At 39.5% G+C, this 25,770-nt stretch overlaps 1 protein-coding gene across 3 annotated transcripts in view; it reads left to right on the top strand.

The window, feature by feature from the left end:
- The window catches only part of ESRP2 (epithelial splicing regulatory protein 2), a 44,859-nt gene that overhangs the window by 15,224 nt on the left and 3,865 nt on the right, over nucleotides 1–25,770 (top strand). For 2 of the 3 annotated variants that reach the window (XM_074157944.1, XM_074157945.1), the window contains exons 3-14: nucleotides 4,652–4,765; nucleotides 6,642–6,756; nucleotides 7,539–7,637; nucleotides 7,759–7,813; nucleotides 8,640–8,750; nucleotides 9,617–9,749; nucleotides 9,951–9,993; nucleotides 10,519–10,820; nucleotides 12,873–13,094; nucleotides 14,380–14,578; nucleotides 15,808–16,000; nucleotides 17,066–17,243. In XM_074157944.1, coding sequence (XP_074014045.1) covers nucleotides 4,652–4,765; nucleotides 6,642–6,756; nucleotides 7,539–7,637; nucleotides 7,759–7,813; nucleotides 8,640–8,750; nucleotides 9,617–9,749; nucleotides 9,951–9,993; nucleotides 10,519–10,820; nucleotides 12,873–13,094; nucleotides 14,380–14,578; nucleotides 15,808–16,000; nucleotides 17,066–17,243 — 1,764 coding nt within the window. The remainder of the gene's footprint in view (nucleotides 1–4,651; nucleotides 4,766–6,641; nucleotides 6,757–7,538; nucleotides 7,638–7,758; nucleotides 7,814–8,639; nucleotides 8,751–9,616; nucleotides 9,750–9,950; nucleotides 9,994–10,518; nucleotides 10,821–12,872; nucleotides 13,095–14,379; nucleotides 14,579–15,807; nucleotides 16,001–17,065; nucleotides 17,244–25,770) is intronic. The other variant, XM_074157946.1, reaches the window with a different exon arrangement.

The raw sequence follows: 25,770 nt of genomic DNA on the forward strand, positions 1-25,770 counted from the left end.
TCTCTGGGCAATTTAGTGATATGTCTGTCGATACTACTGAGTTGAAAGCAGGTCCCCCCCCACACTGTGAGGACCATCCTTTGTGCAAAGAATATTGATAAATCTAATAACTCATCTTTTTACTTGGGAACAGACGCGTGTCTAGCTGAAGTGTGGACTACAAGCTAAGCTTCTTTCTGGATTTTTATGTTCTGCATTAGCATAACATTCCAGACCTGGTTAAATTGCAAGGATGCTTTTAATTCTGAAGGAGCTGCTGGAGGGCTGATGAGTAAGAAGGAGCCAAATTTTCTGTTATTTCTCAGAGGTGAATGAAAGAGAGAATCCCCCAGAGTATCTTGGTGTTTCAGAAATGGTTCAGTTGATGGCATGGATGCCTTCTGCAACTGAATTGTCTCAATATTTCATGACCATGCCAGGCACAGACACCGTGCAGATGCAGTGGCCTTTCTCAAGGATGAGAGCTATTTTTAGTTAGGGAAATGGGAATATCCAAATAGCCAGAGGTTTATTTTAGTGCTTTGTGCATCATAACTGTAGAAAGAGCTTAATGAGGAATCTCCTTGTTTCTATGAGATCCGCAGCCTTGTTCAAGTTATACCTGAGGCAACACGAAGGGGGCTGTGTCACTTCAGCCACTTGGGATTCACTTGCAGAAAACACAGCAGCTCTGGCTGGCTCCCATCCAGCTTTGCTGCTGGCAAAACGTGTCTCTTCGCTCTCTTTGTACTCCCAGCTCCAGGACCAAAATCCTGTTTAGCCAGTTTTTCAGACTGGTGCTCAAACTCTCTCTCTCCCTCTCGCCACCTTTTCTCTAAGAACTGGTTTAGGTTTTGTGGAGGTAAACATGCAGAGCGGCTTGATTGATTCTTCCTCTTCTCTCTGTTCGCTTTTTAATCTCAGCATTGAGTTATTGAACATGTTCCTTAACATATGGACTGATTCGTCAGAGCTCTACTAGAGACACTGAGCTGGTGGAATAAGCACTAAAGGGTGGAGGGTGATGCCAATACACTGAGGTTCTTGCAGTCAAAATGAGGGCTGGTTGCAAGATGCAAACCGTGGTAATTAACACTCTGTATTACTCTGTTGCTATGAAATGAGTAGATTACCAGGGGAGACAGAGGGTGGAGGAAGTCTCAAGGTGGGGCAGCTTTGCATGCTAAAGTGGGGGAGTGCTATGGAGGGCAGCATGAAGATGAGTGACAGGAGGTAAATAGCTGAGATGGTTTTTACTGGTGGAGTGAAGGAGATGTGGATGGAATTTAGGAAATGACAGAGTTGTGGACAGGTTGCTCAACATGTGAGACTGAAAAATGTAACGTAAATCTGGCACTGGTCTTAACTTGTCCTTAGCTTGGTGCATTTGGGTGTGTGCCAGTTTGAGGTTGTTTTTTGAGATGCTTCCTGAAATTCATAGTGCGAAAAAGGAGGCTGAAGATGGCTTTTCCACAGGAGCACTGAATTGCTTAACTTATATTTCAATGTGGCTTTATAAACACATCTGCGCTGGTTGCTTTAACTCCTTTTGATACATGTGATGGGCTGTATCTGTCGCCTGAAAGACTTAAGGGTTCAGTGTAATCTGTAGTAGTGAGAGCTGGTCCACAGCTGTGCTTTTCATACTTAACTTTTCCAGAATTTGGAGACATCTCACGTAGATGAAAGAAGCCAGTTCAGGCTAATCTGAAATATCTGTTGTTCCTCTGTGGCAGTGTTGTGTTTCCTGTTTTGCCCTGTGCTCTTCTCCTCGGTGAATCTTCCCACTCACACCCCGCTTCCCCATTTCTCTCCTCAGGTAACCCATGCCATAGCTGAGCTGTTCCAAATAGGAAGGATTGCTTATGTCACCTGACTATTCTTCCCACATTCCTTTTGCCCTCTTCTACAGTGGTACACCCCAAAGTTTGAAAAAGACTATTTTTAAAATAGAAGTTTCTAAATAAGCACTCAGCAAGGCCTGCCAACCTTGTGGCATTTTATCTAAGGCACTTTAAGCTGCTGGCCTCTAGGAAGAAAATTGAGAATTGTTTTGGCGTGTCAATTGTCCCACTGGAAAGGAGCTTGCAATGTTGACTATTATCACTGACGTTTAATAAATATGCAGTGAAAATACTTAGGCTCAGTTAAAAATAAAAACAAATGCTGCCTCTCCTGCCTTTGTTGAACTTTAGTACACTTGGAGTGTACTAAATTAGTGGACTTATTAGTGTCCTTATGTAATATTTCACTCTTCTTAATGTCTTTCTCACCAGGGGCTTCTGGAAATAATTGTGCTGTGTATCTGTCTTTTCAGCTGTATGTTGTATGGGGAAACAACATCTGAAAAAATGTGATTATTTCAGTACAACAGTCTTCATTTTTACCAACTTCAGTTACACCATTTTGCCTGAGTATTTCTTCCCTTGTCCAAACATTTTTCTCCTTTTGTTTTCTAACTTGGTGAAGGTTTTTTGAAATACAGTTCTTACATTTTATTGGTAAAGCAGGAGGCTGCACACATTTGCTGCTCCCCTCAAATTGTGTATGTTGGATTTTTTTCTTGTAGCTGATCAAAATCGCTCCCTGATTGCAGTTTTTTTTATATAGGCTCTTGTGCATCTTCAGAAGCCCAGGGTACAAAGGTGAAGGTTTGGGGAGTGTTTTATTACTGTTCATCAGTAAGGCTCTGCTTCCTTTTGGCAAGAATCCCTGTACAACTTCTGGAGGCTAATTCCTATCGCCATTTCCAATCCCTTTTTACAAATATTTGCTCTTTACTGTGCCCAGAAGTTAAAACAGAAAGTAATAAGGTGTCGCATTCAGTAAGAATGTGGATTCTCCTCATGTCTCTTATTGAGGTTAGAATATTTATTGCTGGCCTATGACAGTGGCAGTCCCCAGAATTGCATTTCTGAAGTGGTTCCTTTAGAGTCCTCTGGAATTTTCTTCTTTTTCTGGTGTTTACACATCAGCTGAGTTATTTTGAGCACTCTCAGATCTCAATTTTCTTACTTTAAATCATCCTTAAACAATGACTTGCTTTATAGCCTCATGTTCTTCAAGACTTCAACTTGTGGTAGGAACAAAACCTGGGCTCTTTCTGTGAGTTTTGGTAGTGTGCAAAAAATTGCATTGTAAAGGGCTTTTGGGGGTGGGGAGGTTATTTGACTCCTCTTAAAAGTTTCAAATATCTTCTGTTTGATATTAAATAACTTCATTATATATATCTATATCTGTGTATCTGTCTGCAACTCAAGAAACTTGCACAAGGTGATGATGTAAGAGCCTTTCCTTACCCAACTTTGCCCCTCACTTCTCTGTCTTGATATGCAGTAGCCACTACTACAGCATTTAACGGTAGTGGGACACTGGTCACCTATCGAAGCCTAGAAAAGGGCCTGAATTGGATTTGAGCAGTTCTTTTGAAATAAAGCCTGGGTAGTTGTGTCTCTGCTCCTACTAAATCAGGTTCAATACGTGGTTTCTCCCTCATGGAGCCTTTCCTTTGGGACACGGATGCTGCAACATTGGTTCACACAGTGAATGCTGTGTAGCTGTGGGATGGGTTCATTAGGACACCATCTTTCCTGAGCAGAGACTGTAACTATGTGAAGTGTCAGAAAACAAACCAACCCTCTTTTCCCCCCAGACACAGGTTAAAAGACAGCATAAAGATATTGTCTGAGTTTCAAGTCAACTTGTAATTTGCTTTTGGTGGTGGTTGTTTTGGAGTTACAAGCTATTGCTGAAAGTAGTGGGTGGCTACTGTATCATGATGTTAATTACTGCCTTGTTTGTGAGGTGATGCTTTCCTGGGAGGAGTAGCATCAAGAGAGAAGCCCGGAATAATTATATTTTTCCCCTTGAAAGTTAGTTAACAAGCTACTATTTACTGATTTGATACACATAGGTACTATAATGCAATAGCTGGCTATTATGAACAAGGAATTTAACAGTGGTATGGAGTAATAAAAGGCTAGAAACTGTTGTGTAAGGATGGAAAAGAACATTGAACAAGACGGATAGAACCCTTTCCTCTTGAGAATGAACATATTGGAGGTAGTCCATCCAACAGGTAAGAAATGATTGTATCTAGTGTTTGTAACGCTCTACCAAGAACTATTCTCTCTACCAAGAACTTTGGTCTCAATCTGACTTGTTTATAATTTCACTTCTGAAGGTATTAGACCACAATTATTTTGGCTTTTCTTAGCATATAACTATTGAACCATTAGTCAGTCATGATAGGTAGCTTTTTTCTTTTTGAAGTTCAAGTGAAAAAAAAAAAATAAAATTGACATAACTGAAGTCAAAGATGCCATAGGTGAAGAAAGGCTATTGCAAAATCAGTATTGTGATTGATCTTGAAAGGTTTTTGGTTTTTACTTTCAAATATTTTATCACTTTTATTGTAATTAGTTCAGATTTTGAATATTATCATTATAATGCCATAATTCACAATAATAATTCTGCCCTATTGACCTATCTGTTCTCTTTGCCATACTTTATTTTCTCTTCTGCAAATGCACATAGTTTCTTTGCCTGCCTTTATCAGGCGCCCAGATCTGTTTTCCTTCATGTTTTTTTTTTCAAAAAAGTTTTGTAATAATGGTAACTGCTCATTTTATGGAGTTATCTGTACAATGAAGTTTATCGCTTTATTTTTCAGTTTAGTCAGCTGGTATCCAGTGATTTGAAAGTACTTGGAAGGAGCTCTTACACACTCTGCAGTGATGGCCAGTTACTCATTCGACAAGTCCTCCACCCAGAAACATCTAAGAAGGTATGAGGTCAGAACTAATGCAGAAGGGCGGTACTGTGTTTTAAGGACATCAAAGAAAATGGCTTATGCGAGTTTGAGACGAGCAACTCAATTCAACCTTGGGAACTATAATGTTCCAAGAATATTTAAGATGATCCCCCTCCAGTCTCAGCCCTGAGTAGCAGAGAAGTATTTCTTGGAATTTGCTCTTGTAAGTCAGCTACAGTACTTGAGGACTCCCAGATGAGCATAATGGAGAGGAAAATTAGGAAAGACAGGATAGAGGCGGGAACAATACAAGTCCTTTGAACTCTGTGTCTCGAGAAATGGAAGCAAAGGTACAGGTCTAACCTCAGCAGAGGTGATGGAGAACTATTGCTTTGTTTAGGCTGGAGTTAAACCACAGGTTCCATGGAAAGCCACGGGTTTCTACCAAGATGTGAAATTGGTAGGAGCCATGCGTCCATGTCCTATAGAGACTAAACACACAGGCAGTGACTTGCCCTGGAGAGTGCCAGTGGTTCCCCATCTGCACTTATTCAGGGGAAGCAGAGCTACAGCTTATTGGCTGCTCCCACATGAAGCAGCCGTTCCTACTCCAGGTTCCTGGAAGGGCTTAGGGACAGCTGTCTTGTACAGGGAGCAGAATCTTGCCTTTGGTGGTGGCGGCTCTGGACTTGGCTCGCTGGGCAAGGTCTGCAGCAACCCCACAGGAATGGCAGCTGCTGACACGGAAGGAGCTGACTGATCAGTTGTATTTTGTTTCTCTATATGAGGGTATTGGCTCATGATGAGCATTTTTGTTATATTAAAACAACACTGTGGCTTTTTATGAAAAGTGCGTGTTTGTGTAGGGATGAAGCGAATAGGGAAACAGGAATGATATTTAACATTCAAACATGATAGTATTTCTTTCTTCTTTTTTTTCCCCACCATGCCATCCTGCAGTATGGAGCGTAGTTCTGGGTAGTTCTTTGTGCTTCCATCTTGAAACAAATGGGCTAAAACAAAACAAACACTGTAATGTTGTGGGAGAAGTGATTGTCCATATTAGATCAAGCGTTGAGTCTCTTAATACTGCATTTCTTTCTCTTTGCTTGGTTTTTTTATTCAATACTTTTTCAGTTGTGAAAGTTTATTTCTTCTTGCACATTAAACATCAGTAAGAGTCAGACCTTAGCTCTTGCTGTTTCTAGCATTCCAGGAAGCATTACCTTGGGACTTTCCTCAATTCTTTATTTACAAAGATGGGTGCTGTTTGGCTAGACCAAAGTCAAACTGTTATATAGTAGAACAGTTGGAGAGTATGAGAGAGAAAATAGTGAATTAGACCAGAATTATTTGTTTTATTCCTTGAAAAAATAAGCTCATGTCCGAGTGAAGGGCTGCTTAAACATTTGTTTAATAATGTTATATAATTAAAGTTCTTACCCATTGCACAACAGTAATGAATAAATGTTTTTCAGTTGCTGGAAGATATTTTGTACACTGTAACTATTTATTTAAACTTTGTTATCATGTTTTTGGTACAATATTGCTTTTCAGTATAGCCACAAAAGAGAAAACACAGTATCCTAAATGGAAGTATTTATAAACAAGCAAAACCTAGATTTTTTTTTTTCATTTTTTTTTTTTTTTCATTCCCCAGCCGTCTTGTCTAGCTGTTTTGCATAGGTCTGCCTCTCAGAAGCTATTTGGGTTTGCTCATCTAGAGATCTAATTCTGTAAGGCTGTGGAATTTGAACTGTGTTACAAAGGAACTAGACTGGTCTATCGTAGACAAGCTGATGACATGCAACTATGTGATTGTTTTGAGACTGCCTCATTCAGTCCAAAAATGTTAATTGGAATTTAAAGGAATGGTGTGTACAAAACAAACTTTTTGTCTTCCTTGTAGAACTTCCTGCTGTCAGACTGCTTCTATTCCTTTTATGATCTGCGCAAAGAATTTCACACTTGCTACCCTAGTTCAGCCCCCGTGAAAGATCAGACTATCAAGACCATGGCAGAATGTATCCTTTTGCTACAGCTTTTACACCAGAATCAACTATGCTTCTTTAAGTTTTACATCTGTCATAGTTACAGTTTTCTTCGTCTAAACTAAGATGTGGGTTTTAAAAAGTCGCAGGTAAAATAGAAGGAACGTTTGCTAAAGTGTGTGTTGGGGCGGGGAGCTCTGCTTGTAGTACTGGGCTTTTTTTCCCCGATTTGATTCTAACAACTTCTGACAGTATTCAGTAAATCCACTAAAGAAATACGTCGCTTGTATTGATACTTATCTTGAAGGAAAGGCTTAGCTGTCAGTGGGCCTTTTCAGCACCAGCCGGCCTGCAAGCTTCTGCTGTTTGCAGCTGGTAATAGTCCTCTTGTAGGATCCTGACTGAACTGAGTTTAAAACAAAAACTAATTAGAAAAACAAAGCGAACAAAAAAACCCCAAAACCCCAAACCCAACACCCTACATCTAAATTTTAGGATTGTTGTGGCCTAGCTGAATGTGGTTAAAGTTCAGTTATGTTTGAAGTGATAGGAACTTATTCTGTTTTGCTTTACCCTTTTTTTTTTTTTTAACTGTTAACATTGAAGTGATGTAAGCTATCAATAGTTTTCAGACTGTTGACCATTGAAGTGAATATTAACCAGTTTATGAACACAGTAACAAATGTCTAATGGTCACGTGTCCCTGCTAAGACCAGCAAATTTGATTACCAGTTCTGTGTTAATATCAGAAAAGCCTTATGGCTTGTGTACAAATGATTGTGCAAGCCCGCTATTTTCTATAATTGCCTGTTCAGATCTAGGCTTAGGGACAGATGAAACAGAGGAGGACTTTGGCGTGTGGCAAGTGAAAACCATGGTGGCTATCATTTTCAGCATGCTCTCTGAAAGTTGTAGTAAGTGAACTATTTGTCCAGAGTGCCAAAATCTGTCTTTTCTGTAAGAATTGGCAGTGGTACTGTCATTCTTAAGTAATCTCTGACCTTGGTTATATTTAAACTTCCTGTTTTGTTGCAGATCACATATTTACTGAGCCTGAAACTGTGAAGTACAAGTATGAAACAGGTCCTTGGTGAGTGCCCTTGTCATGATTGTTTACAACCAAAGATGAGCCTTGTCTAGAGCAGGGAGAGCCTGTGAATGTTTCCCCATGGTCACTGTGAAAGTAGGTTGGTTCCTGAAAACAGCGACAGTGTGTTCAGTGGTCTAGTGTAGACAGACCGTAGCTGGTGTGTTGAATGCTGTACTTTGTCTCTTTAAAGTCACTGAAAGTTAAGCGCTCTTTGTTCTCTAGCTTCTGTTTTGCGAGGCCGACTTATCTTACCCAGCGGTGAAGAAATATTTGTGAACTTTCCCTAAGTCAACAGGGGTAATGGCTAGTGTACCCCATACATGGAGCCAGCTGAGCTACACGGTGCTTCCAAAGAGTGGTCTAATACACTGTATTGTGTGTGGAGTTTAGGGAGAGAAGAAGCAGAGTCGTTCTTTGTTTTCAAATACATTGCAGTAGCTGGAGAGTGAAACATCTTAAGCATAAGTAACGTATTGATATTTAGGACTGCCTTGTAACAGTCTATGTTGGATTGTTAGATCTTCCAATAAAATTAAGCCAGTTCCTTATTGCCTCTCTGTGAGCCAGTCTTCCTATTTATTATTTCTAAGGAACTGCAGTGTGGCGACAACATAGTGCATCTTAGGTGTTGTGTGTATAAAAAGATTATCCCAGTTATCTTTCCTTTCTTTGTTGAAATGAGTAATGGGAATTAGAAGAGTCCCAATAGCAAGTATACTCCTGATTAACAAGCTAAATTAATTGCAAACTGAAATTTGGTAAGATAATGGCAAACCTATATTCAAGCTTACTTTGGCTGCGTGTTTTTTTTTTTCTTTCTGTGCAGTAGTAAATCTGAAACAGTGGACAGTGAGACAGTAATACGTGCCAGGGGTTTGCCATGGCAGTCTTCAGACCAAGACATTGCTCGATTTTTCAAAGGACTCAACATTGCCAAGTAAGATAATAAGAATTTGTCTTGCTTTGTCACTTTGTCTTTAATAGTAAGTTCTTTTAATATTTGTTTAACACACATCCCCACAACCCCCACTAGAGTCCTCCTTTCTACTGTCTTTCCCCATACTTGCTCCTTCCCACCCCACGGTTGTGATAATTGAACAGGTTTACCAGCTGTAGGCGTGCAAGAAAGAGCAAAGTGTGTGAAGAAGAAAAGAGACTTAACAATTAAAAACTAACATACGTTCATTTATTGCTGGTACCTAAAGGGAGAAACTCCTACTGCATTAATCAAGTTAATCAAGGCAAAGTCCAAGATATAACAGAAGCTTTAATTTTCTGCCAGCTCTTTAGTATTCTGCTATACCTCCTAAACAGGCCAGATTCAGCAACCTCCAAGTGCTGTTTGGAAAAAAAAAAAAATCACATGGCTGCTGTGTGTACACCTCTGTGTATATCTGTATATACAGATATATATATAGAGAGAGAGAGTGAGTGAGTAATTTACCATACGTGCCACTTAATATATATTCTAAATTCTCAGCACTGAGAAAATATAATTTTTTACTTAGAGGTATGAGAAAATTCAAATCTGCGTTTCTGAGATGATAGGAAGGGCTTGCAAACTTACATCTACATGGAAGTTGAGAAAGTGGTGAACAGCATCAGATCTAAGATCTCACTGGAGCGGATTCTGCAGTATTATTGTGTTACAATTAACTTTCATTTTTAGTGTGGATAGTAGCAATTTCTTTTTCAGTCTGTAAACTCTGTGTTACAAAGTCTGATTTCTCTACTATTCTTACGCAATTGTTAAATGTATTAAAGATTCAAACTAAGTTTATTTTTGTTGGGTTTGTCTTTCAGAGGTGGTGTGGCTCTCTGTCTGAATGCTCAAGGAAGAAGAAATGGGGAGGCATTAGTTCGGTTTGTCAATTCTGAACAGAGAGATCTCGCACTGGAAAGACATAAGCATCACATGGGTAGCAGATACATTGAGGTAAAAAGTAGTGACTTCAAACAAGTCTTTGGAGAGCAACCTGAATATTTTAGACTACGGTTGTAAATGAGAACGAACCACGCTTCTGTTTTGCTCAAAGTACCAAAATGCAATTCTCTCACACGTGGAAGGGTGAGTGTGTTTTAGAGATGAATGTTGTAATTTTCACGTGTGGTCTTTTTTTTTTTTTTTCTGTTTAAGGTTTACAAAGCAACTGGGGAAGAATTCTTAAAAATTGCAGGAGGTAAGTGATGCTGGAGTTCAGTGTAATTACTTAAGTTCAGAGGAGTGTTGTTCTAGTTCTGATTTTTTTTCTCCCCCCCACCCCTTGACTGAGGACACAAATGGATAATGAAGTAGCTTTTCCTGTTTTGCCTTCCAAGAATACTTGACCCTGTCAAGTTCTGTTTTCACATGGTTGAATTTGAGCTGTGAGCATTTGGGCTGTGATGTTCACAGTCAGGTCTTGCTGTTTGGGAGGAAGATGAGCCTTTGCAGTGGCAGCATCTGTGTACCTTGTATGAGTTCACGCTAATCTCGTCTTTGTTCTAATTTCATTAAAACATGAAACGTTTTCAGGGTAAGGGAATTTCATTTCAAAGTAGATTACTGGGAGTTAGTGGTGCCTCAGGTCTTCCGTGGGTTTGTTGCTAGTTGCTTACCCTCCTATATGGCTCCTTCATGCTTTGCTGCTCTTGCGTCCTATGGCCGTGCTGGTGAGTCAATTCCATATGTTGTTGCTGACCATATGTTGTTCTCCTCCTACCAGGCACCTCCAATGAAGTGGCCCAGTTCTTATCTAAGGAGAATCAAGTTATCATCCGGATGAGAGGCCTTCCTTTCACTGCTACTCAAGAGGATGTCTTGGGGTTCCTGGGGCCAGAGTGCCCAGTCACAGGAGGGAAAGAGGGACTTCTCTTTGTCAAATACCCAGACGGCAGGCCTACAGGAGATGCGTTTGTGTTGTTTTCCTGTGAAGAATATGCACAGAATGCACTTAAAAAGCACAAAGAAATACTCGGAAAACGTTACATTGAACTCTTCAGGAGCACAGCAGCGGAAGTCCAACAGGTTGTAACTATTGGCTGTGAGACTCGAACCTCAACAGTTAAAATATTTCTTCTAAAACTTGCACGCAAATATGTTGTAGACAGTCATGAAAGTTATTTTAAAGTGGAGTTCTAGAAAGGGCAATATGTGCTTCCTGATTGGCATGGAAAATTGTGCAGTATTGTTTTTTGCCTTTTTTACTGCCAGTTTTGGTTTTTTTGACATCCCTTAGGTTGTAAAGTAAAAATCATTGGACATTTCCCTTTTACGTAAAGGTTGACTGATATCAGAAAAATAATTCTGAAAATATACTAGGTTGATAGTGTCAATGTAGTGCTTCTTGAAAAGCTGCAGCATTGCCTTTGAATTCTGGTCTCCCTGTACAGAATTTCTAACGTTAAATCCAAAGCTGGATGCATTAAAACAGCTTTTCCTACAACTGCTTTGTTGGAAACTAAGAGTTACCAGGATGTGTCTGACTTTTGGTGAAAGGAAATGAAATATTTGTTTTCCTGAGGTAATATATTTCACTTTTTCTCTATCCTTCACCAGTTCCTATTATCACCTTCTTAAAATGGTAAAAGCATATTATTTTGGCTCCAGCAACTTGAGGTGGTGAAAATCATCGCACATTGCATTTTTCTGCCTGACACAGAGTATTTCTAGACTGATAATGTCAAAGGGAACCATTATGAGATTTGATCTGGTCTTTGCATAACCACTGGCTAAAAAAACTTAATGCAGTTACTGTTTCGACCTATGTGACACAAGAAGCCTTTTCCGTAGAAGGGTTGGGGCAAGGGAAAGAATATCCACACTTGTAAACCTGCCATTTACCCCCCTGATATCAGATTCTTGACTTTTCTAATCTCCATATGCGTATCATACTATATGAAATGCATGGTAAGATTTTCTTTTTTTCCTTTCTCCTCAAAGAGAACGAGGCTAAATCCTGTAAGGAACAAAAATACTCAGTCACAGTGACCAAGTCTTTGCTCTCACTTTTGTTAGGGAGACCTGGATAAAACTTATATTCTACCAATATGTCATTACTACTTCTTCTATGACAGCTCCCTAGGGTGACACCCTAAGTTTTTTTTGCTGCTTGAGCAAGAGGTGATTTTTTTTTTTTTTTAAGGGAATTACAGGCTGCTCGTTTGAGTAATTATGAGAGGTAAAGCCAGCTCTCATCTACTTAGTGTTAATACAAAGTAATTGCAGTATTCTTTACACAGCTGAGGGAGATTTCTGGCTTGAAATGTGCTACAAATAGGTTCTTGAAGAAAGGATTCTGTTGAGACAGCCTCCCTAGGCTGAATCATTATTGACAAAACTAAAGCTTTGTAACCTCTTTTTTGGTACCTCTTTCAGTGGAATGTGTTTCTTTATTTCCAATAATCATCACGAAAGGTGTTGTTCAGCAGTAGGCCCCAACAGCAAGTTATGTTCTTCTGTCATTTGAGAATGAGTCAAGAGAAAACAAAATGTTGAGATCAAGGTGTCCTATAGTTCTTATTCTTTTTTCTTTTTTTTTAATTACTTTTTTCTTCCCAGAAACCCTGTAATTGGAGATGAGGACTTGTTAAAAAAACAAGTACCCTCACTTAATTCGTAAAACCTGATCAGTTAATTAGAGCTAGTGTTTTTATTTATTAGTTATTTCAGGTCTCAGTTTTTTTAAAATAACTGTTTTTAATTTACCCTAATGTAATAAAGAAGTGTATGTGACAGGACTGGTTTATTAGCACAAATCTGGTTTTCAGATGTTCCTTGTCGGGAAATTCTAAAATGAACTGTAATCTGCTTTTAACTTTTTTATAATGAGATTAGAAAGATCTGTTATTAGGGTCTAGCAAATTAGATTTGTTAGACTTCCCCTCTCCCCTTCTGATTTTTAAACTTTCAAGTCCCCAACAGGAAACTATTCACAATAATTTGGTTTAAGAAGGGTTTTTTTTTTCTCTGATGCTGGAAGTGGATTTATTAAAATGTGTGAAATTAGTATTGTGAGAATTGATTTGTGCTCAGCCAGATGATGTGTAAATCTCTATCAACGTGCTTTTTTGCCAACAGGTACTTAATCGATATATGTCAACGCCTCTTATTCCCACTCTCCCCACTCCCATCATTCCTGTCATACCCCCGCCATACACCATTGCCACGGGTAGCATACGTGACTGTGTCCGGCTCAGAGGCCTTCCTTACACTGCTGGCATTGATGACATCCTGGAATTTATGGGAGATGCCACAGCTGATATCAAGCCCCATGGAGTTCACATGGTCCTTAATCAACAGGTAACAGCGTTGTGCATGAGAGGGCTCACTTTCCAGTTATTGAGGAGGGTTAGAAGCCAGGGTAGCTTACCTGTCCCGGGCTGTGCTTTAGGTCTTCCATAACTTTGAGAAAATACTATGTTCTGTTTGCCTGTCTTTTTGTTCCTGTCCTTTTACAGACACACTTGTTTTTCTTTCTATATATGTATGCATAAGACTGGGGAGGATGAAGCTTGTTCTTTTAATGATAGCTTTATCCTGGAGGCTCTCTTAAATAGTCCCTTGTGTTTCATCAAGTGCTGGAAGTACACAAGACAGAAATGTCTTGTGTTAGATGGCATAGCTGCTCTGTCAGCTTCAGGGCTTCTGCGCAGTGGTAGCTGTGTTGTTTGAGTGGAATTTGTGGAAAAATTAGGTTTTCCTAACCTCTAACTTGATTAGAGACTTCTCAGGCTTTAAAGGAAGTTGATAATTAAAAATTGGTTTGGATATATTTTAATGACATACAGGGATTTTTTTTCCTTGCTGTCTTGTGTTAAAAAATAAACTCTATTAGCCACAGAAATATTGCGGTATTAAAGAAAACAAATGAGAGCTCTACTATATTTATTCTGCTTTTTTGCTGAAATTTTTAATATTTTATACACACAGCAATGTCTGTCAGGTGGCAGAAAATCAGACCTGGAAATCAACTTCTGAATTAGCTATGGACTTTATTAAAGCATGTCTGGAGCTTTATACTGCTGTGCTATTACCTGAAAAATAGCTACAGGGAAGGCAAAGCCAGACTCTTCCTAGAGCTTCACAGCAGAAGAATAAGAGAAAATGTTATTAAACTGCATCAAGGAAAATTCCAGTTGGGTTAAAAGAAGGGGGGAAAAGAAACCACAATGAGAAACTGGTTAAGCACTGGAACAGGTTCCCAAACATGCTGTGGAATCTCCACCCCTGGAGATGCTCGCATTTCAAGTGGAGGCGGCCTTGAGCAGCCTGATGTAACTTGAAAGTTAGCCCCGCTTTGAACAGCGTTTGGATTAGAAGCCTCCAAACTTTGTTTCCATGCTAAATTATTCTCTATTTCTTCCTGCAGAAGACAGAAGTAGGTTGTGTTAACTGGGTGCTGGTTACAGGAGTGTTGCCTTTCTGCTCCTAAAAATAATTGCTATTAGTCATTGGTGCCAGATGAGGAAGAACAATACAGACTTTCAGTGGATATTTGATCTTGGTGCTTTCTGCTTTTCTTTGTGCTCTGAGTGCTTTAATAGCAGATTGACTTACGATTATTCCCCCACCACCCTTCCCCTAGGGACGACCGTCAGGTGACGCTTTTATCCAAATGAAATCTGCTGACAAAGCCTTTATGGTGGCTCAAAAATGTCACAAAAAAATGATGAAGGACCGTTATGTGGAAGTATTCCAGTGTTCAGGAGAGGAGATGAACTTTGTTTTAATGGGTGGCACTTTAAATCGTAGTGGCTTATCCCCACCGCCATGTAAGTTACCATGTAAGTCTCCAATTCTTCTGCTCTCTGCTGCTAAAGGCTGATATGTGGTAGGTGCTGAAGCTTTGTGGCCTTTCACCTTTTGACTTGGGTTTTGCCATAATCAATAATCATCTATCTGTATACGTGCTGAGATTGGAATTGTTCCCTTTGGGCAATAATGGGATTGATCAGAGGCGTTTTTATTGTATTTTTCGGTGGTGAATAGAGGGCAGCAAGGCCTTGCCAGTGAAATCGTTGCACACTGCTTCATGTGGGTGGACTGTTCTTCTGAGCTCTGCGGTAGACTCGCCTGTAGTGAAACCTATTTGGAATTAGAGGGATTTTAAAAAGGGGGAGAAATGCTATATTCTAGCTGCCAACGAGTGCTCTTGCTATCTTGCCTTAGAGCATTTAGAAGGTACTCTATGGGCTTATTTTTGAAGGAAGACACCCGCTGGGATGATACGCTAACAGACAGTAGAATGGTGAAGCTGGATGGAATTTTTTAAATTTATTTTATTTGAGATCATAGTGAACCTTATTGTAGAACCATAATGGAACTTTACTGTTCTAATTAGTCTCTAATTGGTCTCACCACCAAATCACAAAGCAGATACCGATGTGCATTTGCAAAATAGTAAAAAGTTGCCAAATATAGTATGTAAAAATCAATTTGACTGCGCACCAAGCCAAGCTTAATGTTCCTATACAATCAGGTATTTGTTCATCAAAATTCATCAGAATAGTGATCTAGTGGGATATTTTTTCCATTTGCTATATCCTAAAAATACTTTCTGAAGTTGCAGGAGGCCTATACACAAAGACCCATCGTCAGCAGTTGTGGATGCCCATGTGTAGCTAATATTATGGTACTTTTGTCCCACAGAGTACAACTTCTGTTAGAGAGAACAGAGAGTGTGTTGGTGTGCACGCCAGCTTTCTCTATGCACATGGCTTTATGCTTTCTTCGAATAACTCTGAAGTTCCCTACTTTCCATTTGCATATGGAGAAGGCTGCTCAGCTCTAGGAGCTGTGAACTCTTAGGAATTGCTCATTTCAAATGCCCCAGTTGTCGTTCATGGTGACGTAGCAGGGGTCTCCAGGGGAGAGGCCAGAGAGCACCCTTTGAACAAGTGTTCGTTAATCATGCCTGGATTGTATTAATCACACTGGGATGAATAATTCCTTTCCTATAGCAGAGATCTCCATTCTGATTGTTTTTTATTGCTATGTCCTGGTTTGGTTTTAGGTCTTTCTCCACCAGCTTATGCTGCTTTCCAAACAGCAGCTGTGATCCCAGCAGAAGCAGCGCTTTACCAGCCACAAGCCCTCTTGCCAACCACCAGGACTCCCCAGGCCTCCGCGGCTGCTCCTCCAGCTGTTACCTACTACCCAGCTCAGGCTGCCCAGCTTTATATGAATTACACAGCGTACTATCCCAGGTAACCCCTAGGCTTAGCTGCTTCTCTTGGCATTTCATTGCAGTGGAGCAGGCACCTGTGTGGTCACCCGTGAACTGCTCTTAAATTTGTACTTATGCAATAAGCCTGGATAATCCTGGGAACTTGATGTTCATCAGCAGAGAGGGTAGCCATTTTAACTGATTCTCTGTGGCCATCTAATGAAGTTTGGCTTTTCTGTAGGTTCTGTTTGAATCTCATGATAATGTTGGTCTAATATTTAACAGTGTGTTTGGCAGTGGGGCAATGTCATCAAAGCAGGTCTATTTCTCGGCCGAGTGAGAAGCTGTGTCAATACATGCCTCTACCCTCATCCCTTAGTTTGTTCTTGAATTTATAATACTGTTTACACACTGAAAGACTCATCATGGGTGTGTACTACGTTTCATTTCTTATATCAGTGAGACCAAAGAACACTTCACATGTGTAAGCAAAGCAGATCTATACCTTTTCCCTTTCCTCCGATGGCATCAACGTGGCTCACTGAAGTCTAGCACTTGGGTCCATGGGGCAATACCTTGTTCACTGGTAGTCCCTAGGCTTGTGACGCTTACTAGCCTGAGTATCTAGTGAACTGCTAGACGGGCCCTGACCAGAGATGCTACTTTACTTCTTTACTTACTGTTCTGTGGCTCAGAAGTACCAGATCAGGGCTCTTGCCTGCTTTTCATACTTTGATTCCCTCCGTCCCCACCTTCTTTTTTTTTTTTTTTTTTTTTTTTAAATTTATGGTTTTATTAATGATCTTAGAACAAGTCATATGCAGCTACTATTTTTCTCTTCCCCTGTGAAATAGCAAATGCCACTCTTTTCATGTCTTCGGCTACAAATGTTAGCTGTTTTCCTTTCCCTCCCTTCTCTAAAAATAATTTATCAGATCCTGAAGAGAAATGAAGTCCACAGAGCAGCCCGCGTGAGGGCTGCTTGGTTTTATATGGTTTTTGGGCCTGTTCTCAAATGTAAATCTTCAGTTTCAACTTTGCCTATTCAGAGTACTAAACCCAGTTATTGGTTTTCGTAACGATTTTGCCCCTCGTTCTCTTTCAGTCCTCCGGTATCCCCTACCACGGTGGGGTATATTGCAGCTCCTCCAGGAGCTGTAGCCGCTGCTGCCACTGCCACCCACACTCCCATTCTGCCCCAGCCTGGAGCGTTAGTCCGGATGCAGGGCTTGCCATATAACACCGGAATGAAGGAGATACTCAGTTTCTTCCAGGGGTACCAGGTTAGTACGCAGTCCCTCTCCTTGATACTGTATTTGGGCCTTCAAATAATGATCAGCGGGGGGGGTCAAACTGAGCGAGTGAGTGAGTGCTTTTGGAAATTGCTAAACAAGCGTGCAAGCTTGATGTTGTATATTTAACTGGCAGACTGAAGCGTAATATATGGTTTGCTTCATTCCTTATATAATAAACATACCCTAATTTGAAAGCAGTGATTTAGTGTCTAGAGTTAGGGTTTGAGTTTGGAGAGGGAGAAAGCACAGAGCCCCAGTGTGAATGGGGCTGCAAAGGGGCTGCCAGAGGAAGGTAAGAGCTGCCGAAAGCTTTCAGTCTTGGCCACTTTTTGGTGGAAGCCCTAGGTAGGGTCAGTGTTTGGCCTTCAGGCTTAAGACTTAAAGTCTGCTGAGAGCAAATTTCTAGTACAAAAGGCTTTGACCTAGGTGTGGTGACTTGCTTGCAAAAGGAGAGAGACAAGACGCCTCTGTCAGACGCTCTTTCAAGAACTAATTATTTTGGTTACAGGCAGGAACATTTTCCATTAGAACTGCACTACATTGCAACCTAAAGGAAAACTATTTTCCAAACCATAGCAAATATTCTATGTGCAATAGGTAACAGTGAGTATGTACTGATTCAATGCTCTGTCAGTGAGCAAACACTTAGAAACTTACTTTCGTGAGCAACGTTGGAAAAAAAAAAAGCACCACGTACAAATGTTTTTTTTCCAGCAGCACTTATTTGAATTCATGGAATGGGTCTTTCCATGACTCTGCCTTTCATCTCAGAGCTTATTGTATCTATATCCCTGTTTTGTCATCACATGTTTGCTAAAAGGAAAGATAATTGAATATGGTATATTCTGGTGAGTATTTAACTTCTGTGGATAACAGCACTTACACAAATACCAAATCTGCCCTTTTGATACTACTCGGAAGCCCTGGCTTAAAATCCTCTTGGTGGGTCTCAAACCACTGTTCAAGTGATATGTGTGAAAAGACGACAATTTTTGCGTGTTTGTCCTTCAAAATTCTCCAAATTGGATAACAGTGGTATTGTTAAAGGGGAACACGCAAATGGATTCTTCTTAATGCATAGCAGCAGTTAATATGAAATATTCAGGCATGGTACATCTTAAATTTTGCTTTCTTTTTGTTTTCTTTTTTTTCTTTAATTTGTAGAGCCAGGTATCTCCTACGTAAATGAATGTAAACTGAGAACAGATGCTGAAATATATGTGTTCCAGATTCTGAGTATTTGGAAGATACAGTGCTCTACCTGTTGTGGTTCCTTTTCAAATGTTACATTTATATTTGAAAGTAGTTTTGCATACTTGGTTTTTCAGTGGAAAAATGTGAAGTTTAGCTTATAAAAAGTGTGAGGAATTTTGACAAACATTAAAAAGAAACTGAATGTCATCGTGTTTTAGGGCTTTTTCTTAGACATATATTTCCAGAGTTCAAACCAAATTCAGTTACTTGTGGCTTTCATGATTTCCAGACAAACAGTAGTAATGTTCTTCTGTTGCTTTGCCATTTATATATTACCTTTTGGTTTGTGCTTTGGGGTTTTTTTTGTTTGTTTGTTTGTTTTTTTGACTGGGTATTTTGGTGTATCGATGGTAGGTGTATTAAAACCTTAGGTGAGGAAGCCCATTTTCTGCATTGAAATTCAGCTAGAAGTGTAAGTGCACCTTTGAAAAATGTGACCTGAACCTGTCTGGAACAGGTCAGTGACAGCGTCTAGTAGCTCTGTCTTCCACTAAGTCTTCAGTTTAGTGAATCTGGACGTTGGGTCTGGTGCTGAATTTGCCCTTTTTCTTGTTTCTGCATTTGGAGAGCAGTTCATAGTGTTTGTATTGCACAATGAAATGTTTCAAATTAATAGAAATTTTGCCACAAGGTGAAATGATATTCTTCTGCTGCAACTTCCTGTTGTCATCAGTTACTGATATTAAATCGGTCGCCTCTTTGATTTCTTTAGAAGATGTTGTCCAAATGAGATCGGGTTCAATATCTTATAAAGGAGCCAAGGAATTATTTTGAATTGTTCTTGGAATCCCACATGTGGTAATGCTGGTTTTATACTCACTCATTCCTTTAGGGGAAAAAAGAGGTGGTGACTTACTGTATTGGGACAATACTATGTCTCTGGTGCAACAACTAATCTTTTTTTTTTCTTTTTTCCTCCCCTTTACTCTCTTCTCACTTTTTTTTTTTTTTTTTTCATTTTCTGCTGCTGCCCAAGGAATTATTGCACGATGCTTCTGCTCGTTTATAAAGTGAGCCCCTAATGATCATCAGTGGTTTGGGCATGGTTTCAATCTCTGTTTAACTAATTGATGTTGATATTCAATAGGCTTCAATGTTGGTATTCTGGGAACCAGATCAGAGATGCTGAGATTGAAGGGTGATTTTTGTCTTTGTATGTCGCTGTCTGAAAGGAATAGGTTTTAAGTTCTTCCTTTATTCTTCTCTGTTTTCTTCCTTCAGTCCATGGGCACTGTATATTGCATGTATGCGCATTGCTACTTAAGCAAAAGCAACTTTTATACCAGACCTGCCTCGTAAGAGATAGACTTTGCTTATCATGGGCTTCAACAAGCTGGTCTCAACATCAGTACATGCTTCTAATAATAAATTATATAAAAATCTACAGATCAGCTTTTTAATTTTAATTTAACTTTATCAGCACTAGCCTCTTGTTTAGTGGTTCATCAGCTTGGTTTCTTTCTGTAGTTCTGCTTTCTTTCTTTATTGTTGAAAAGTCCTTCCAGTTTGCATGTGTTTAATGTATCTTGCATTAAACAATCTTGAAAAACTTGTGAAGAATTATAATAGTAAATCTTGGAGATGGTAATTTTCCCCATCACCTTTCTGTATAATACTGTAGTATACTGTAATCTTCAGAAGAGCTAATATTAGTACTCTCTTACTCAGTACATAACTCATGTCAAACTGCTTTTTAGTTGTACTGTAATGCATTTGATTGGCCATTGATTCGACTCCAATCGTATACTGGATACATGGCTAAAGGACACTTAAAAAACCAGCAACAACTGAAAACAACCAAAATCACAACCACAAAAAATACCTACTGCACAATTCAGATAGGGCAGTGCGATGACAGTAGTAGTTCTATGATTCTGACAGGGACTAAAACACCAGCTGCTCAGCAGATGCTGGTCTTTGGGCATTATGTTGAAGTAAGGGATCTGTGGATGTTTACCGGAAACTTCTCTTATAATGAAAAATATGTGATTGTGAATTGAAAAAACATGTGATCTTAGAATTAAGAAAAATAATTTCAGATCCTATGGGGGAAAAGTTTGAGGGAAAAGTAGTGCAAAAATACTAATAACATGCAACACACTTCTCATCACTCTGCACAGTTGTAGAAACAGTGAGAGAAATCAAGCAAATAAGGAAGGAACGGGTGTAGTAGTTGGGTGATGGGTTTACATGAAGTTGTTTGTGTGTATCAGAACAAAATTTTTTGCTGAAAAGTATTTTTCTTTTATTTACTGGCTAAATCCTCTATGGATTTTACTCTTTAGCCGCTACATGAATCAATGAGAAATATTTCTAGTCTCCGAATAATGACTTTTTTTTACAATTACCAGAATGCAGGCATATTGCTCACGCTTGCAGAGTTATTCTGCAAGCTATTCTGGCAAGAACTGTTAGGTTTACATACAAGTAGATGCAATTTAACTGTGCCCATGGTCTTAACTGACCAAAAGCTAGTTCACAACTGTCAGCTAGGATTCAGCATGCATTTAGTAGTAGCTGCTCAGTTTCTTGGAGATTGGCATGAATGTAAAATGAACTGGTGTCTGCCTGAAAAGGACTGTGTGGATTAGTTCTTAGGAAGCAGACTTGCTATTTAGGCAAGTTGTGTACGAGTGTAGTAGGATGTTTCATTCAGAACTAGTAAAAAACTAAAGTAGGAGAAGACTGAGATTTAGGGGCCGTGGTCACCCTCTCGGCTTTATTTACAGTCTCCTGAATCTGCTAGGATGGAAATGTAGGGACTTCTTTGAGTATGTGTTTTTATGTCAGAGAATTTTAAAATAAATACTATTCTTTAAACCTCTGCTGGGCTTAGGTGCCTTTTATCTGCAGCTAAAAAGAGCTTTTGCAGTATATTAATCCTCCAAGTCTTCTGAGTTGCAGAATTCAAGGCTCATTGTTGGGAAGGGAGGAGGGTGACTTGTGCTTAAAACAGTAATAAGGAAATTAAAGGAAGTGGATGGATGGCTGGCTAAATTCTGAGGGCATTAACATTTCTCTCTCGTATCAGGACAGCAGGCTTCATTGTCGATGACTTTTTAGGGATTAGTGGTTTTTTTTTTCTCTGAAATGCATGCTTGAACAAAGAAGTATTCTCTCTTTCCTATGGGTTCCTTTTGAAATCTGACTCTTTGTAGCCTGAGAGGGACACCCCATCGTCTGTGCCAGTTCTAGGCATAGCACCTTCTGATGAGGGAAGGGAAGGGGAAGAAGATGTGGTAGAGGAAGAATTCCCACTTACTGGTATTTGAAGTCATTATTGTATGTTCACCCTGAGCATTCAGAATCTAGTATGCTGTTTGTTTTGCTTTATTCCTAAATTTATCTTTCACCCGGAAATGTTGCCTGTGTGGAGAAAGCATCTGTGAGACTGGGTGCAGTAAATTAGTGGTTCCTGCCTGTTGCCTCCCATGCCTGAAGCAAGAAACTTAAGTTGCACCATCTTTAAGCTGTATTTTTGGGAACAGGCATTACATATTTCACTATTCCAGAAAACATTCAGGTGGTATCTGTTCCACAGAGCACACAGGTGGTTCCTGGTGCTTTTATCGGCACTCTTAAAGTATACTTTATTGGCAAGGCCAATTTAGGGTATTTCTCCTCACACTTGTGCCAAATGTCGCAGTTACCTATTTATCAAATCGGATTCTACGTTCCAGACATAGAAGGGTTTCTTCCCTTTGGGAACTATTCTATGTTGGACTTTATTAGTAGTTTAGGCTAGAATTGCAGCTGCAATGCTGAAGTGGCCATTCTGCCTGGGATTTTTTCCTTTCCAGGTGAGAACTGTTTTTATCTTTCATTTCCCCTTGGTTTTTTTTTTCCCAGTTGGGGCGTATCTAAAGATACTTTCCAATTGCTAAAAAAAAAAAATTAGAATGGATTTTTTTTTTTCCCCTCAGATTGCTTTGTATATGCTGTTTTAGACTGATCTTTGAATGTCCACTGTAGGAATTGCAAAAATGAAATGGAAATCAATATCTTGCTGTTTAGTGACCCATTTAAACCTGTGCACAGTCTGTGAGGGAACAAGGACAGTCCCATAATTCCCTTCAACATAGCAGGTATTTCTGAAAGAAGCAAACTAGCTTGAAGGAAAAAAAAAAAAACCCAGGAACACAGAGTCTAGTATACTACCTCTTTATTAACCAGTCTGTCTCTGGTTGCTATCATCTTAAAAAGCTTTGCACTGCTGTAAGCATAGCAGATAGCCTGTCTGGGAGATGCTGCCGTACTGGATGCAGCTGTTGTTCAGAAATGGCCATCTACTTTAGGAGACAGGAGTTAGTGTTATTTAATGTACACCTGTCATTTAGTATTATTATAGTCTATTCTAATATGTTATTTAATATTATAATAACTGTTATTTAATATACATGAGTTGAAATCTCTGCCATTTCAAATGCTAACACCTAGAAAGGTATTTACCTTAAGCTCGTAAGGTAAACTGCTGATTCTGTAAAGAAGCAACATGTCCTTCAGGAAACGTCATTTTACCATTATTAACAGACATGTCTTAAGCTATAAAAGCCCCCACTGTCACGGGGGAGACAACAACAATAAGAAGAATGTAGGGAACAGGGGACATCCTTCCTTCTTCGCTATTCAATGCAATCTCTGCTCCAGTCGGTTGTGGGGTTTTGTTCAGTATGTGCATGTTCTTCCTGCTCTCTTGAGCCTGCCCTAGAGCTAATCATTGACCCCAGAATCTTATTTAGTAACCACTTGCAAAGGTTCTGTTTTGCTTCCTTCTTTGGTTATGTTCTAAGGTTATGTTCAAAATGCAAACCTTATCCCATACCTAGTTTCTGTATTTAGTTTTCATCTTTATTGATCCTAGCTCCCATCTCTGATCACTAGAAGTCAGTATAGCACCAGAGTGGACGCTGAGAGCCAGATTTTGATGTCCTTAACATCTGAGGCTGACTTTTGTAATGAAGCTTTTCATTTAACAGTGGTATTCTGTGCGATCTTCCTTACTAGACCAAGCTAGACTTCTCGATGGCTGCTATGAAGGGGAAAGAGAAATTGCTTTATTGTCTGAATTTATTTCTAAATTCTTCTTCAGTCATTCTAGGAAATAGGTCTGCCCTGTTCATCAACTATGAGCCTGTGAGAGTATCCAGTTTAATAGGATGAGTTGAAGGAAAACTCTGATAGAGATTGTGTTCCATAGATTAAGTCATGGCTTAAAAAGCAGGATTTTCTACTGCATCATTCTAGTAGACCACTGTATTTTAATGCTACTATTGGCATAATGAGATTAAAGTCCCTGGGTGAGAAAGAATCGCGGAATCTTTTAGGTTGGAAGGAAGTCCAACACCCCAAGAGTTGTGAGAGGAGGGGACAAGGCAGCAGCTCTGAGGAAAGAGGCTGTGTTCCAGCTCAGAGAAGCAAGAAAGGTGGGAACTAGATGGTAGTGGGATAAGAAGAGGGTCATGGAGGCACTAACAGTGAGATCCGCGTTTAATTTTATTTCACTTAAGTTTAAGGGGAACTATTGCAGTATTTGGTAACTTCTTACCAGTTACTTGTGTGTTAAGGATAGGTATTTGAAAATACAATATGAAATTTCATATTATCTCAGTATTATACTGTCTCAGGTCTCAATAACATTTATACAGGAAATAAGCTGCTAGAATCTAGCTCAGTGAAATTGCAGCTGGAAATACTGGGGCATTAAGTCACTAGGTGGTGTTTTTCAAATCTAAATGGAAGCAGAATTTGGCCCACTGTGTTGCAGAATGAGCCAGCAAAACTGTGTTTCTATTTTGAGCACAGTGAGTTTATAGGTTTACTGCTGGCTTTACACTGTTTGTCCTGCAAGCGTGGTTGGGTGGTTTTGTTTTGTTCTTATGGGTTTCTGAAATGCAGACAGAATCAGAAGTATTCATGATCATGTACTTCCACAGGCAAGTTAGGTTAGTTTCAGTTTCATTCACAGGGAATAAGAATTCCCCCACTTTATTTCCTAGCTTGGTTTGCAGTACTACTTTTTGAATCCTGTAGGTTTGAAGAATTTACTGTTCCACAACTTCTCTTTTGATTAGCAGCAGTCTCTTACCTATCTTTCTTGTGATTAGAAGTTGCTTCTATTGCTAGGTATTTAGCAATAGATGTTTCTCTCTTTGCTCCCCCTGCTTTGCCCCCCTCTCCCTTTCCGTAGGCCTGGGCCTAAGCTCTGACAACTTTGACGTTTCTGTGCAGGGATGTTTCCCCACTTTCATGTTTTCCCCATTGTTTATGCATTTCAAGTGTAACCTTTTAAACACTGTCCCTCACAAGAGACCATAGACCTTTGCTTACTGTACATCTACTGATAATCTAAAGTATGTACTATCTTGAGACATTCCTTCCAAAGAGTAAACTCACATTTTGTAGACTTGTTTCAAGGGCAGGTCTGGGAACTGATAAATCTAATATTTGCACAGTCTGATTGCCCTGGCAGAGGCTATCTAGAAAATACTTCTTATATTTGTCTTTTACTTAATGGCATGGGTCTAGATGTGAAGGTGGCTAGAATTCAGTAGTAAAAACTCTGGAAGGTTCTTTTCTTTTACATTCTCTGGGCTCTTGGTTGTTGTTCTCTGTGGAAGCTGTATACTGTGATGGTTGGGTTTTTTTCTTTTCAATTTCACTTTGTACGGATAAACATGTCCTGAATGCCCAAACATAATATCTTTTTCTCCCTAAGCTGGCAGGAGACTTTTTGTATTATAGAAATATCAAAGGAACGCAGCATAGTATGGCTACGTGGTGTGCATTTGGCAATCTTCTAAAATGTTAGTGCAAAACAGCCATTTTAGGTAGAGATAGGAAACTTATTGCCACTGAAAGGATATTCTAGAACTTGGGTTATGCTAAACATTTTGTCTTACAGGAGCCACTCCAAAGTAAGTCTTTGTAACATGTGCATGTCTGCTCAGTCCCTTTCCAGGGTATATAATTTTGGAAAGATTATGAGATAAATACAAAACAATGTTTCATATTCCCCAAGATCTATTTACTGACTATAGATTTCATATTTGTACCAGGCCTTCCAATAGCATGCATGATTACTGTTTAGATCCAGGACCTCAAATATTTCTTAGATCTGATTGACATGTGACGTTTTGTTTGATTGGTATGACTATACTGTACAGTCACTATTCTTACTTTAATATTCTTCTACTACAAACCTATCACGATGCAGTTACATTGTATAGTTTATTTCTTTTTGCTATATGGAAATACACTATAC

Source organism: Numenius arquata, chromosome 13 (genome assembly GCF_964106895.1).
Source record: "Numenius arquata chromosome 13, bNumArq3.hap1.1, whole genome shotgun sequence".
Classification (NCBI taxonomy): Eukaryota; Metazoa; Chordata; class Aves; order Charadriiformes; family Scolopacidae; genus Numenius; species Numenius arquata.